At 39.9% G+C, this 14,808-nt stretch overlaps 1 protein-coding gene across 6 annotated transcripts in view; it reads right to left on the bottom strand.

Moving 5' to 3' along the window:
- TMEM245 (transmembrane protein 245) overlaps positions 1-14,808 on the bottom strand; it is a 105,117-nt gene that overhangs the window by 38,745 nt on the left and 51,564 nt on the right. For all 6 annotated transcript variants that reach the window (XM_003925248.4, XM_074395139.1, XM_010335987.3 and 3 more), the window contains 3 exons: positions 12,756-12,846; positions 5,230-5,328; positions 3,114-3,245 (listed from right to left, as the gene is read on the bottom strand). In XM_003925248.4, the coding sequence (XP_003925297.2) occupies positions 3,114-3,245; positions 5,230-5,328; positions 12,756-12,846 (322 nt within the window). The remainder of the gene's footprint in view (positions 1-3,113; positions 3,246-5,229; positions 5,329-12,755; positions 12,847-14,808) is intronic.

The following is a 14,808-nucleotide window of genomic DNA, read 5'->3' on the forward strand; positions in this document are numbered from 1 at the left end:
AGAGATTTTACTTGTCTTTTTGGAGGGCTACATGGCAAAACTGTTATTTTAGTTTCAAAAACTGCCTATTCTCTTTCCATAGGAATTAATAAAATTTAATCACTTTTCTTTATCATCTGTCTTAACGTGATTCAACTACGTCACTTCATCAATAACAGATGCTTTTAAATTCAACAACTACAGGCACAAAACAAAACAAAAAGGGATTCAATAACTTTTAGTTAACACACCTGAATTTGGGGGAAAGCAAACATTCAAAGGTATTATTAGATGACACACTATTTTGTGTATGCACTAGCATTAAAGAGCCAAATGGAAGGTCCAGGATACTGGGTGGAACCTGCTGACTGACTCATGGCTTTTCTACAGGCTGAACTGGCAAGGACCTTCCAGCTGTTTTTAGTGTTGCACTCTTAAAAAGGAACACACTGCCAAGGATCACCAGACATGTAACAAAAGAGAAAGCAAAACAAACTAAAAAAACGCAGAGCAAACAGCAGCAGACATTTTAAATATTTTATTGCTAATATTCTCAAATAAATAAAAAAGGATGGTTCAGAAGAAAGAGCTGTTTGATACCACTAGTATGATAGAAGAAATAAAAAATTCCATCATGGTTTCAAAGGCAAGCTGAAGCTACTTCTCGAGGGGAAAAAGAAAACAAAGAGAAAACGGAAAAGAAGCTTTCAAACTTAAGGAATCCATGTCAAAGGCCCAACATCTGACTAACAGCGCTTTAGAAAGTCAGATGAGTGGTTCTCAAAGCGTGGCCCCTGGACAACTACAGTTGCCAAGATCTTTTTCAGTGTCTGTGAGGACAAAACTATTTCCTTACTCAAACATGTACCTTTTCAATGTGTTAACATCTGCACTGATGGTGAAAAGTAATCAATCACAAGTGAAACTGCTGGGGCTTGTGCAGGACTCAAGGCATGGCACCTAACTGTTCTAGTTAGTGTTCAATGTATTCTTCCTCACCATAAACTCAGCACCAGTTTCACTTAAGAATGTTCTTTAGGAAGCAGTAAAAGTTATTAATTGTATTAAATACCCACCCTTTAGTGCCTAATATTCTGTGTGACAAAGCACCTCTGCTGCTTACCAAAGTGAGACAGTCGTTGGAGGAAAATGTGCTCGTATGATTGAATTGGGAGTTGAACTAGTCAATCTTTTCACTAATCACCGTTTCCGCATAAAAGAATGACTGACAGAATTGATATCTGGCAGAAATTTTCTCAAAGATGAATAAGGTGAGCCTGTCTCTACAAAGAAAACAACTGATAGTATTTGTTAACAAAATGTGAGCTTTTGGCCAGGCACAGTTGCTCACACCTGTAATCCCAGCACTTTAGGAGGTCGAGGCAGGTGGACTACATGAGCTCAGGAGTTTGAGACCAGCCTGCGTAACATGGCAAAACCCTGTCTCTCCTAGAAATACAAAAAAGAAAAAAGAAAGAAAGAAAGGCATGGTGGTGCACGTCTGTAATCCCAGCTACTCCGGAGGCTGAGGCATGAGAATTGCTCAAACCCAGGAGGCAGAGGTTGCAGTAAGCCGAGAGCATGCCGTTGCACTCCTACCTGGGTGACAGAGCAAGACTCAGTCTCAATTTAAAAAAAAAAACTACTTGTTGAGTTTTGGGTAATATCAAAGAATAGCCACAATTATCTGAAAAGGCTATTAAAAGACACCTCTCTTTCCCAGTGACATATCTTTGTGAGGCTGAATTTTCTTCATAATACTTCAATCAAAACAAACATATTCCAACAGATTCAATGCAGGAGCATCCATGAGAATCCAGACATGAAACAGATTTGCAAAAATGTAAAAGAAAGCTATCCTTCTCACTAAATCTTTTTGGTTTTAGAAAATAGTATTTTTCCACAAACAAAAAGTATATTATCCATATTCACACATAATGTTATTATTTACTGAACAACTAACATGCAACCAGACCAAAAAGTTTTGAGAACCACCGCACTAGACAAAACAGAGGAAAGGTATTATCAAAAACATAAAACAGAAACAGCGAGGTGTAGTGGTTCATGCCTGTATTCCCAGCACTTTGGGAAGCTGAGGCAGGAGGATCACTTGAGGCCAGGAGTTTAAGACCAGCCTGGGCAATATATAGCGAGACCCTGTCTCTATTACATAAAAATATAAAATTAAATTAAAATGTTAGGACGTGAATTTCTGGATTTAATTCCAAGCTGCTTTAGCTGTATCAGGTGATCAGGAAGAAGGAGAGAATGTGACCATAAGGACAGGGTTAGGGGCCAAAGGAGTCGTAAGACAACCCCAAAGGAGGTATAAGAAAGCACTGAAGGACTTGGAAAATTTGCCAGGTGCAGTGGTGCACACCTGTAATCCCAGCTACTCAGGAGGCTGAGGCAGGAGAATCCCTTGAGCCCAGGAAGCGCAGGTTACAGTGAGCTGAGGTTACACTACTGCACTCCAGCCTGGGCAACGAAGCAAGACTCCATCTCAAAAACATTAATTAGTTAATTTAAAAAAATTTAGCACTGCAAATCTCAATTTTTGTTCACTTGATGAAATAAACAAGTTTATGCACAAGAAAATTGCTCTCTGTGAAATTCAACATGCCAGGGACACCTCACAAAATATGCTACAGAATGAGGAAGAGTAGTTAGTACTTAGGAATGCGTAAGACTGCAGAGGTGATGGTGCATGGTGGGCGGTTAGGTGGGATGGTAACAAGCTACACATTCAACACATTCCATCCCTCCAATGTAACTGGAACCATATTTCCATCTGGTCAAGATCTTCGCACACCACAAAGGCAGGTCCCTCCCTAGTAGTCCAGCTGGAGACATCCTGGTCATCCTAGCAGGAGGATGGGGATCCCTATCTGAGAATCTGGCAGCCCACAGCATCACTGACATACCTCAGGACTCAGCATCTCTCAGCTACTCTACAACCACAGGGAAAATACCAGGGGAGTGACACCTGAGGCCTGTGGCTTCTGAACATCACCCTAGTCCATTCAGAGTTCTCAAACCTGTAAATGTCATTACGTTAAAAACAGGATAACTGAGGCCTCAAAGTGTATGAAGAAAACTGCAATTAGTTTGTTTTTATAAATACTATTTCTTACCGAAAGAAATGTCTCAATGTTCTCGTGAACAAAGGAAGCGATATCCTGCCAGTCCAGAATGTCTCCCAGCCAGCTATTCTGACGACTGACATGCAACTTCTGTCCTTTGTGCCTTCCAGAGTGTGTTACGTTCTACAGAATAAAACAATGCAGACATGAAATTCCCCCTTTAACCTAAAAAGTAAAAAGTATCAATGTCCCATTTTGCTTCAGGTCTCCTTAATCACTTCAGTAAGTACTCCAAGGAGAACAACTTTGCATTATGTAAGAAATCAGCCAAGAACTCCATTTAAAGACCTGAAATATAAAAATCCTTTGTTTATATTCCAGGTACCTTGTCTAAGTCTTGCTCCTCTGCTTCCCTCCTAAATACATTTGCAAACACATCTTATTCCTCAGTATCTACAACAACACACTAAACACAGCATTGACTTTCATTTTTCTTTTTTAAGTTTTTGGGCCTTCTACCTTTCTCTTGATCTTTGCTTTTTCCTCATCTTTCTTTTTAATTTTCCATACAAGATAAGGAAAATGAGGAGAGAAGAATATAACAAGCAAGAGTAAGGCAGTAAACAGAACTCGTTTATCTGGAAGACGCTGGCAGACATACAAGAATAACTAAATTTGAAAGAGATAAGGGCCAGGTAGAATGGCTCACACCTGTAATCCTAGCACTTTGGGAGGCCAAGGCAAGAAGATCACTTGAGCCTAGGAGTTCAAGACCAACATAGTAAGACCCCATCTTTATAAAAATTAGCCAGGCATGATGGTAGGAATGTTGTCTTCCTTTTTTTAGAGACACGGTCTTGCTCTGTCACCAGGCTAGACTGGAGTGCAATGGTGTGGTCATAGCTCACTGCAGCCTCCAACTCCTGAGCTCTAGTGATCCTCCTGCCTCAGTCTTCCTGAGTAGCTAAGACTACAGGCACACACCACCACACCCAGCTAATTTTTTGTAGAGATGGGGGTCTCACTATGTTGCCCAGGCTGGTCTGAAGCTCCCAGCCTCATGTGATCCTCCCACCTCAGCCTCCCAAACAGCCAGATTTCAGGCATGAGCCACCATGCCCAGCCAACAAATATGCCATTATGTACAAGGAACTTAAGCATCCCTGGATTTTGGTACCAGGTACCAGTAGGGTGTCTTAGAACCAATTACCCATAATACTAGGGGACAACTATACTTAACCACTTAACAAACCTATGCTTATAAAACACTGACCTTCCTCTACTGTAAAATAAAGCTCATGAGGTATGAGGGGCAGTAAAAGCTATTTGTCTTTAAGTACAAGCCCCAGAGTTAGCAAAAGAAATAGATACACCTTTCTTATTATCTGTTTTTTCAGCAGATGGGATCAAATCTACGATACTCACCTAGATATTCCCTGAATATTTTTCCCCCAAGTCTTTGAAATCTACAAAAACTAACACCGTTCCCTCAATTCATCCCAAAGAAAGAGTACATAATCCCAAACAAGTCACTAAGGAACAAATTCAAATTTAAAATCAGCCCTCCTCCCCCTCCATCCTACATTAAAAGATTTATATATATACTTGCTCTCCTTACATCAACTTTGAGAAAAACCACCACCAACTCTGCCCACTCTATACACAGCACAGCTCCTGCTAGCCCACAGGCCCTGCCAGATCTAGTGTACAGGATGGCTTAGGCAACATGGCAAAACCCCGTCTCTACAAAAAATACAAAAAATTAACTGAGCACGGTGGCATGCACCTGTAATTCTGGGGAGGCTGAGGCAGGAGGATCACTCAAGCCCAAGAGGCAGAGGTTACAGTAAGCCAGGATCACACCACTGCACTCCAGCCTGGGTGAGAGCCTGACCCTGTCTCAAAAAAAAAGAATAAAAACCAAAAGAAAGATCTCTAAACTAGATGACAACAGACTAATTCGTCTGTCTAGAATACCAATGCACCAGTGATAGGCAGGTTCTGCTAGGGAGAATACCCATCAACTCACACTGACTTTTAATGACCTGAGGCTTAAGGTTTTGCAGTTTTAAAATTTTCATGAATAAAATACAATCCTATCTAGTTAATGAGTCAGTAAAAGGGCTTTATTAGTTTACAACAGAAAACCTTAGCAAAAATAACTTACCTTTATAAACCAAGAGTGATACAGTCTGTCCCAAAGTTCTAGTACTTGTTTTTCAATTACAGCGGTATTGTTCACCTTATCTCCTAGAATTTTATGGAGCTAGAAAAAAACACAGATATAACCTGGTACAGTATTTCAGGCAACAATACAGTAATATTAACATATGGTGGGTATTTAGATTTGTTCCAAATCAAACAAAAATGTTCCAGACTATCTCTAGCCATATTATGTTATCTTCTTAAACTCTAGTCCTGAGTATTCCCAGTAAATTTCCTCTCAAATCTTTTTACTTCTATTTTCTTTGCTCTATTCTCAGGTCTCTAAGAAAGCTACCTCATGCTATCAGAGAATGGTACAAATGAAGCCGTAATTGCTGACTTGTGTGATCTTACCTGTCCAGAGAAAAATCTCTCCCCTGTAATCCCATTGCCCATCCATTATACATGTTTCATATTGCATTTATCTTTATTACTAGGAATTACCACAGAATTTTAAGTAAAATTTTAGGACACTGACTATAAACATAAATTCTTCCCTCCACTTGCATGCCCAAAGATGTTCAGTCTCATTTATGATTGATCAGACTGGCTTCGGGTTTGTGGAAATCAAGTATACTGAAACAACGTAACTTAGAGAAAGGCTATCATAAGATATTATCCCACTTAGTTATTATTAAAACCATATGGTAATATAAAAGACAATTTTTACATTTTCAGCAGCTGAGGTGGGCAGATTGCTTGAACCTAGGAGTTTGAGACCAGCCTGAGCAACATGGCAAAAACCCGTCTCCACAAAAAATTAAAAAAAGTTACCAGGTGTGGTGGTGCGTGCCTGCGGTTCCCAGCTACTTGGGAGACTGAGATGAGAGAATCACCTGAGCCCAGGAGGTTGAGGCTGCAGTGAGCCATGACCACACCAACGTGCTCCAGCCTGAGCAACAGAGTAAGACCTGGTCTCAAAAAAAAAAAAAAAAAAAAAAACCCAGAGAATTTCTAAAGGACAAACACTGATTTGGAGGCCCACTTCCTTAATACAATTGTTACAATTTTTTTTTTTTTTTTTTTTGGAGACAAGAGTTTCCCTCGTTACCCAGGCTGGAGTGCAATGGCGCGATCTCAGCTCACCGCAACCTCTGCCTCCTGGGTTCAGGCAATTCTCCTGCCTCAGCCTCCCGAGTAGCTGGGACTACAGGCGTGCGCCACCATGCCCAGCTGATTTTTGTATTTTTAGTAGAGACGGGGTTTCACCATGTTGACCAGAATGGTCTCGATCTCTTGACCTCGTGATCCACCCGCCTCGGCCTCCCAAAGTGCTGGGATTACAGGCATGAGTCACGGCGCCCGGCCAAATTGTTTCAATTTTTCTATTTCCTCTGCAACTTTCTGCCTATTTACATAAAGAAAATTTAGAATTCTGTATTTTCTATTGCATTATAAGCATTTAATCTTTAGCCTTCACCACTAACCTTCATCTTTAGTACTTTTATATCAGTTCATTATGTTCTGGTATTAGCTTATCATTACCCACTCTAAGAATATATAATAAATACTATTTTTTTTCTTTTTACTTTTCTTTTTTTTGTGTGTGAGATGGAGTCTTGCTCTGTCACCCAGGCTGAAGTGGCGTAATTTTGGCTCTCATTGCAACCTCTACCTCCTAGGTTCAAGCAATTCTCCTGTGTCACCCTCCTGAGTATCTGGAATTATAGGCATGTGCCACCATGCCCAGCTAACTTTTGTATTTTTAGTAAAGACGGTGTTTCACCATGTTGGCCAGGTTGGTCTTAAACTCCTGACCTCAAGTGATCTGCCCACCATGGCCTCCCAAAGTGCCACTGTGCCTGGCCATGAATCCTAATTTTTAATGTATGAGTACACTGCAATGAACATCCTTATACACAGTTTTTACGGATACATATGGATGTTCATTGCAGTATTACTTGTGACATAAATAAATGTACTGGAACCAAAGAAAATGAGTTTTTGTTTTGTTTTTCAAGACAGGGTCTCACTCTGTCATCCAGGCAGGAGTGCAGTGGCATGATCATGGCTCATTGACGCCTGGACCTCCCAAGCTCAAGAGATCCTGCCACCTCAGACTCCCGAGTAGCTGGGATCATAGGTGCATTTTACCACACACAGCTAATTTTTTTTATTTTTTATAGAGACAAGGTCTCACTATGTTGCCCAAGCTGGTCTCAAACTTCTGGGCTCAAGTGATCCTCCTGCCTCGGCCTCCCAGCTAGAATTACAGGCATGAACTACAAAACCCAGCCAAAAATGAGCATTTTAATGGCTCTTGCTATGCACTGGTAAACTGACTTCTATAATAAGAATTATACCAATTAATGCTTTACAAAATTACATAAATGACCCAATTTCCTCAAAGTCTTATGAACTAACTGGCTAATTTTTAGGGAATTTAATAGGTGTGAAATGTAGCCATTATTATTTTCTTCTTTAGTAATGAAGAGTGACCATTTTCCCATGTTAGTTTACAACATCTATTTCCTTACTTTTTGTCCATTTAATGCTGGCCTTACAGACATGTGAACCACTTACTAGACATATTCAATTCAAATATATCTGTTCAATTTGTTCCTTTATATTTAATTGATTTATTCATAAACTGAAAACAAAATATTCAATACAATAAAGCCATTTGGCCAGGCATTATGGCTCATGTCTTATAATCATAGCACTTTGGGAGGCCATGGTGGGTGGACTATGTAAGCACAGAAGTTTGAGACCAACCTGGGCAACATGGTGAAACCTCATCTCTACAAAAAATAAAAAAATTAGCCAGGCATGGTGGTGCCTGCCTGTAGTTCCAGCTACTCTGGAGCCTGAAATGTTAGGATCACTTGAGCCCCAGAGGAGGATGATGCAGTGAGCTGAGATCATACCACTGTACTCCAGCCTGGGCAGCAGAGCAAGACTCCCTCTACACACACAGACAGACAGACAGACAAACACACACACACACACACCCCCCCCAGCAGAGCAAGTCTCCCTCTACACACACACACACACACACACACACACACAGACACACACACACACACAACCACTGAAACACAAGTGCTATTGGTGGTGCCTGATACGCCTCTCCATATGAGAGGCAACCAAGCATGAAGCGTAGTCACAACATTGTTTGAGAGCCATCTAACTTGAGGTAAATAAGCTCATGTATTTTTCGGGGAAAACAAAAGTCAGTGGTAATTCTCTGTGCTTTGCTAGCATGAAATCCCAGGATCCTGTGCCACAGCTGATCAAGTCTTTCTTGAAACATTTTCTTCTCTAAGCTCCTATGACAGAGGTTGGTACTCCTACCGCATGGGCCATCTTTGGTCAGCTGGCTCACTTCTCATATACCACCAAAAGCTCAGTGCTCCAGGGGTCTATTATGTATACTCTCCCTTTAGGCCATGTTACGGGCTGAACCGTGTCCCCACAAAATTCATATGCTGAAGTCCCAACCTCCAATACTTCACAAAGTGACTGTATTTAAAAATAGGTAATTAAGTTAGAATGAGGTCATAAGGGTAGGCCCTAATGCAGTATGATTGGTGTTCTTTTAAGAAGAGGAGATTAGGATATAAACAGACACAGGAAGCCATATGAACCCAAAGGGAGAAGCTGGTGACCTGCAAGGCAAGGAGAGAGGCCTTGGAAAATCAACCCTGCCAAGACCTTGATCTTAGACTTCCAGCCTCCAGAATATGAGTAAATAAATTTCTGCAGTTTAAGCCACCCAGAATATGGTGCTTTGCTATGGCAGTGCTAGCAAACTAAGAGACCATCTCATCTAATCCCATAGGCAGCATATGATTCTTACCTCAGAATCTACAGCCCATCCAGATCTCTCCCCTAAGCTCCACCTTTATATGTCGAATTGCCTTCAAGGCATCTCTATTTAAATACCTAATAGGTATCTCATATTTAATATGTCACAAACCCAATTAATTATTTACCCATGATACCTAAACCCCATGATCATCTCAAAGTATTTTCTACCTCAGTAAGTGGTACATCTGTCCTTCTAGCTGGGCAAACCAAAATTTTGTTGTTTCCTTACACTCTTATGTCCAGTCGATGAGTAGCTCCTATTAGCATAATCCCAAAACTGTACCTCAAATCTGACCACAGTTCTCCATTTTCATTTCTACAAACCTAGTACAAGTAACTAACATGTTTCTCCTGGACTATAATAACCTTTTACCTGGCCTTTCTGCCTTCTCCTTTCCTGTCCACTTCTCCATAAAGCAGCCAAAATGAGCTTTCGACATTCTAAAACAGGTCTTTTTACATTCCTATAATGTTTACCTTTACAACTTAAATAAAATTCCACCTTCTTGTCATGACTTCTGGCTTGTCTCACTGCATCATTCCCTATTCCAGCCACCGGCCTTCTTTCTGACCTTCAACCAAGCTTGCTATCATCTCAGAGACTTTGAATTTGTTATGCCCTCAGCTTGAAACATTCTTTCACAGGCCTTCACTGATTGCTGCCTTCTCAACATTCTTATCTTCTCATGTTGCCTTCTCAGAGACCCTCTCTGGCCATTCTGTCTTACACATCAACCAAGTCAGTCACTCTCTATTATATTACTCTGATTATCCTCATCACAGCACTTACTAGCACTTGAAATTCGTATTGTTAACATCTTTAATAACTGTTTCCACTCATGAGAGTCAGAGGGAGGGTGACAACTTCCCCCGCCCCCAGCACTTAGAACAATGCTGGGCATGTTTATGAACTGGCTGCCATTTTCTTCATTCTGGTCATGGGAAAGAGAGACAGAGGAAACACATTACTTTCTTTATTGCTTTCCTTTTTTTTTTTTTTGTTTTGTTTTTTTGAGATGGAGTCCATTCTGTCACCAGGCTGGAGTGCAGTGGTGCAATCTCAGCTCACTGCAACCTCTACCTCCCGGATTCAAGCGATTCTCCTGCCTCAGCCTCCCAAGTAGCTGAGACTACAGGCATGTGCCACCATGTTCAACTAAGTTTTGTATTTTTGGTGGAGATGGAGTTTCACCATGTTGGTCAGGATGGTCTCAATCTTTTGACCTTGTGATCTGCCCACCTCAGCCTCCTAAAGTGCTGGGATTACAGGCGTGAGCCACCATGCCCAGCCCTTGCTGTCCCTTTCTTAGAATCTCAGAAGGAGCATGCTAAGCAGAAGGGATAGCTCAAACAAGGACATTCAGCAAGGAAAGCAAACTGGGAAGTCTGGGTAGAACCACAAACAATATGTAAGACACGTAGGCCATTAGGCTGAAAAGTAGGCTGGAAGCAGACAGGCAGATACCTTCTTTGTTCTTAACTAAACACATCCCAAAAAACTCTTTTTGTGGGCATGGCATTTTTTCCTAGCTTTAACCCTCTCTAGACTTAGGCTCTTATGACCCAATTCTTACATGATTGTTAGCTGGATAAGATCTGATGCTCTACTGAGCTATCCCTGCAGTTTCAATGTTTTTCTTAACAACTTTATTGAGATATAACACAATTCAATGGTTTTTTAAAATATATTCAGTTATATAACCATTAAAAAATCCTTCAATTGTTTTGTTTTAAAATTAATCACAATTTTAAACCATTTTCATCACCCCAAAAGTAAACCCCATGCCCATTAGCACTCACTCTCCCATTTGTCCCCAATCCTCTCTACTCCTGGAAACCACTACTTTACTTTCTGTCTCTATACATTTGCCTCTTTGGACATTTCATATAAATGAAATCATATATATATATATATATATATATATATATACACGAACATATATATATAAAATATGTATATAAAATATATATGTATGGTCTTTTAAAATAGCCTCTTTTACTTAGCATAATGTTTTCAAAGTTAATTCATGCTGTGGCATTTATCAGTACTTTATTCCTTTTTGTAGCTGAATAATATTCCATTATATAAATATACCATTGGTTTATCCATTCATCAGCTAAGGAACGACTGTTTTTTAGATCTTATCTCTGTCTTCTAATCAGAATAGCAAATAGTTAAAATTCTTGTTATCAATGCCCATGACTGCTCAGCTGCCTTCCCTTTTATAATTGTGAGCAAAGAGTTTCAAACTTTCTTTTCTCTAAGTAATTTAAAATTTACATCTTTAAAATCTAAGGCACATTTCTCCAACTACCCAAAGTTCCCTCTCATTATCCTCTTCCCAAAAAGGTAGGAATTCCAGAATAAAAATTCCTCCCAAACAGATACATCAAGAATTAAATGCTATGCTTTCAGCAAAATAAAATATTTCTAGAAGGCTAAAAGACTTCTGCAATGGCTGGATCTTCCTTCTATGATAGTTCTGGGATCTGCATCCACATACTTACATTGCACTTATTTTAAAACACTTCTCATGTAGCCATTAAGTTACTGAGGACAGACTCAAGAAAATCAATAACTTAAGTTTTCTCTCGATTTTTCACTGATTCCATCTTTATGTTAAATTACCATATATGTGTATACAGTGTATCTTCCATAATATTTTTTTAAGATTTTGTTTTTGAATTTTGAATATGGAATCACATGCTAATGCTTTTTTTCTAGGCACAAGTCTCACTGCAACAAATCTTGTCAATTCTTACATAATCCTAATTACTTCAGTATATTAAAATATAAATTACCTTTATTCCTATACACAATACTAGGGAGGGAAAGAATATCCCAAATCCACATTGTGAAATCTAATCTTTAACTGTGCTGTCTTTTCCTCTATCATTCATTTCCCCTTCACAAAGCTCTCTCCACTTCAGTCAAGATCACTTCCTCAAGCACACTCCTGTCTCAGCATCTTGATCATCTCTTCAAGCACATTCCTGTCTCTGCACCTTGGCTCACACAGATACTCTTCTTAAAATCCACTCTTCCTTGATCTGCCATTCCTTCAAGGTCTATCTCAATTGCTACCTCAAAGCACTTAATCCAGTTGTGGGCCCACACTGCAAGCATGCTACAGTAGAAATAAAGCATTTGGAGCTAAGCTTCAGTTGCAAACCAAGCTCTGCAATTTACTACATGACCAATGGGAATTGCCTCAGCCGTGCTGAGTCCTGTTTCCTTATCTGCAAAGCAGGCAAAATAATTCATACTGCAGGCTTTTTAGAAAGAGTAAATGAAAAAAAAAAAAAGATTAAATGAAACTAACTGGAAACTGCCAAAGATAGTTATCAGCAGACAAGATTTAATATGTGTTAATACCTTTTTCTCCACAAAGCCTTATTTGACAACCCAAACCAAGTGATCACTCTGTCCTAACTCACAAGTAGTTAATCAGATCTATCTTGAAAAACTAGATGACCAACTTCTCAGATTGTTCAGGCTACTTATTTCCCCTATTCCATGTGATCTTTCAAAAGATTTAACTCTATGTTGCTTACCTGTTTATTTAAGCCTATTTAATGTTGTGAATAGCATTTCTACTTATGTTTTATCAAAGCAAGAAGCAATCACCAGTAAAGACCGTGAAAAGAGAAAGAGACAAAGATAGGTTGTTCCCTTACCTTGTGAGTTATCCATTCTCGTCCATACTGATATACATTGTTAGCTGCAGAATTCAGGGCTCTTTGGACTACCTGAGCTTCAGGAAGCCAACTAATGTAAACAAAGAAAAAAAATGAAAAAAGTACACTTTCTGTGTAGTGTACTACACAATGCTTTGAACTTGATATACTTAATCCATAACGGATTAAATATATCGATACACAAGATACCAAACTATCATGAGCAGGACTTCCAGGTTTAACTGGCCTAACTCTCTAACATTCAGGATATTCTTTCAGTCTTTCTTTAGCTTTTATTTTATTTATTTTATTTTTTGAGACGGAGTTTTGCTCTCGTTGCCCAGGCTGGAGTGCAATGGCATGATCTCAGCTCACTGCAACTTCCATCTCCCAGGTTCAAGTGATTCTCCTGCCTCAGCCTCCCAAGTAGCTGGGATTATAGGCATACACCACCATACCCGCTAATTTTTTATTTTTAGTAGAGACAGGTTTTCGCCATGTTCGTTAGGCTGGTCTCGAACTCCTGACCTCAAGTGATCCACCTGCCTCAGCCTCACAAAATGCTGGGATTACAGGTGTGACCCACTGCACCCAGCCTCAGTCTTTCCTTAGCTTTTAGACCCACTTTCCCCACAAACTCCCTTTCATTCTACTCTGCATGATTTCTCTGCTCACATGTCCTAAATCATCTGCCTTATTTGGCATCAAAGAAAGTGGACTGATGGGACTGGGATATTCAGCATCTGGGAGAGAGTTTTCAAAGTGTGGTCCACAGACCAGCAGCATCAGAACTTTTTGGAAACCTGTTAAAAACAAAAAACCTGGGGCCCAAACCCAGTTCTACTGAAAAAGGAACATTCAACTGGGACCCAGTGATCTGTACCTTAAAAAGCCCTGCAGGTGATTCTGATGCATGCTACAGTTTTAGAATCACTGATCTAAGGAAGTGAAGAAATCAGAAAGAATGCAGGAAATGAAGAAGGTGAATCATTATCCTCGACTTGGTTATCTACTAAAGATCTTTTAAAAGACAGAATTCCTGAACAGAGTTCCAACTATGCAAGGAACTACAGTCCACAAGCTTTCCTTGTGCAATGAAAGGTGATCTCCTCATTCTCCTGTGGATTAAGCAGGCTGCACCATATACTTTAATCAAGAACCCTTTACACAACCCTAATGTTTTCCACAAGAGAAAATATGTTCATGTATTCTCTAAACTGTTCCTTATAATATTATACACTAGCGATGTTGACACTCACAAATTTAACAGTCCTCATTTCAACTATTCTGAAGTGAAGCCAAAAGGTGAAGGCAAGCAGAAGCTAGTCCTTTACTTTCCTGAGGCCCAAAAATGACACATCCTACAAATCTAACATAAAAGAGTCAATTAGGTAAAGTCACATGTGCAACATCCTTAACTCAACAGCAGCTTTAAGTAAGTGCTGTGTATGAGAAAGATGGTCATAAAGAGGAAGCCAGTCGCCACTGACAGCCACAAAGTCACGGTGCCTAGGAAAGTGGTCTTTAACCAGAAAAAATAATAGCTCTTTGAATAAATTAAAAAGTAGACCATCAAATCAGCAGTGGTTTGAATCTTAAGTATTAGCCAGTTTGTCCCACACTCCAAATAATGTATCTGTGAAACTTTTTGGCAAATTCCTCAGTCCTTTCAAATATTTCTCAGCAAGGCCAGCATGCTGGCTCATGCCTATAATCCCAGCACTTTGGGAAGCCAAGGCGGGCAGATCATTTGAGTCCAGGAGTTCAAGACCAGCCTGGCTAACATGGCAAAACCCAGTCTCTACTAAAAAAATACAAAAATTAGCCGGGCATGGTTGCACACAACTGTAGTCTACTCAGGAGGCTGAGGCACAAGAATTACTTGAGCCCAGGAGGCAGAGGTTGCAATGAGCCAAGATCATGCCACTGCCCTCCAGCCTGGGCAAAAAAGCAAGACTCTATTTAAAAAAAAAAAACAAATTTCTCAGCAAGTAAGACAAAATTTTAAACTTTTAGAGACACAAACATATTAATTTATAGTATAAGGATATAA

Source organism: Saimiri boliviensis, chromosome 2, assembly GCF_048565385.1.
Source record: "Saimiri boliviensis isolate mSaiBol1 chromosome 2, mSaiBol1.pri, whole genome shotgun sequence".
Lineage (NCBI taxonomy): Eukaryota > Metazoa > Chordata > Mammalia > Primates > Cebidae > Saimiri > Saimiri boliviensis.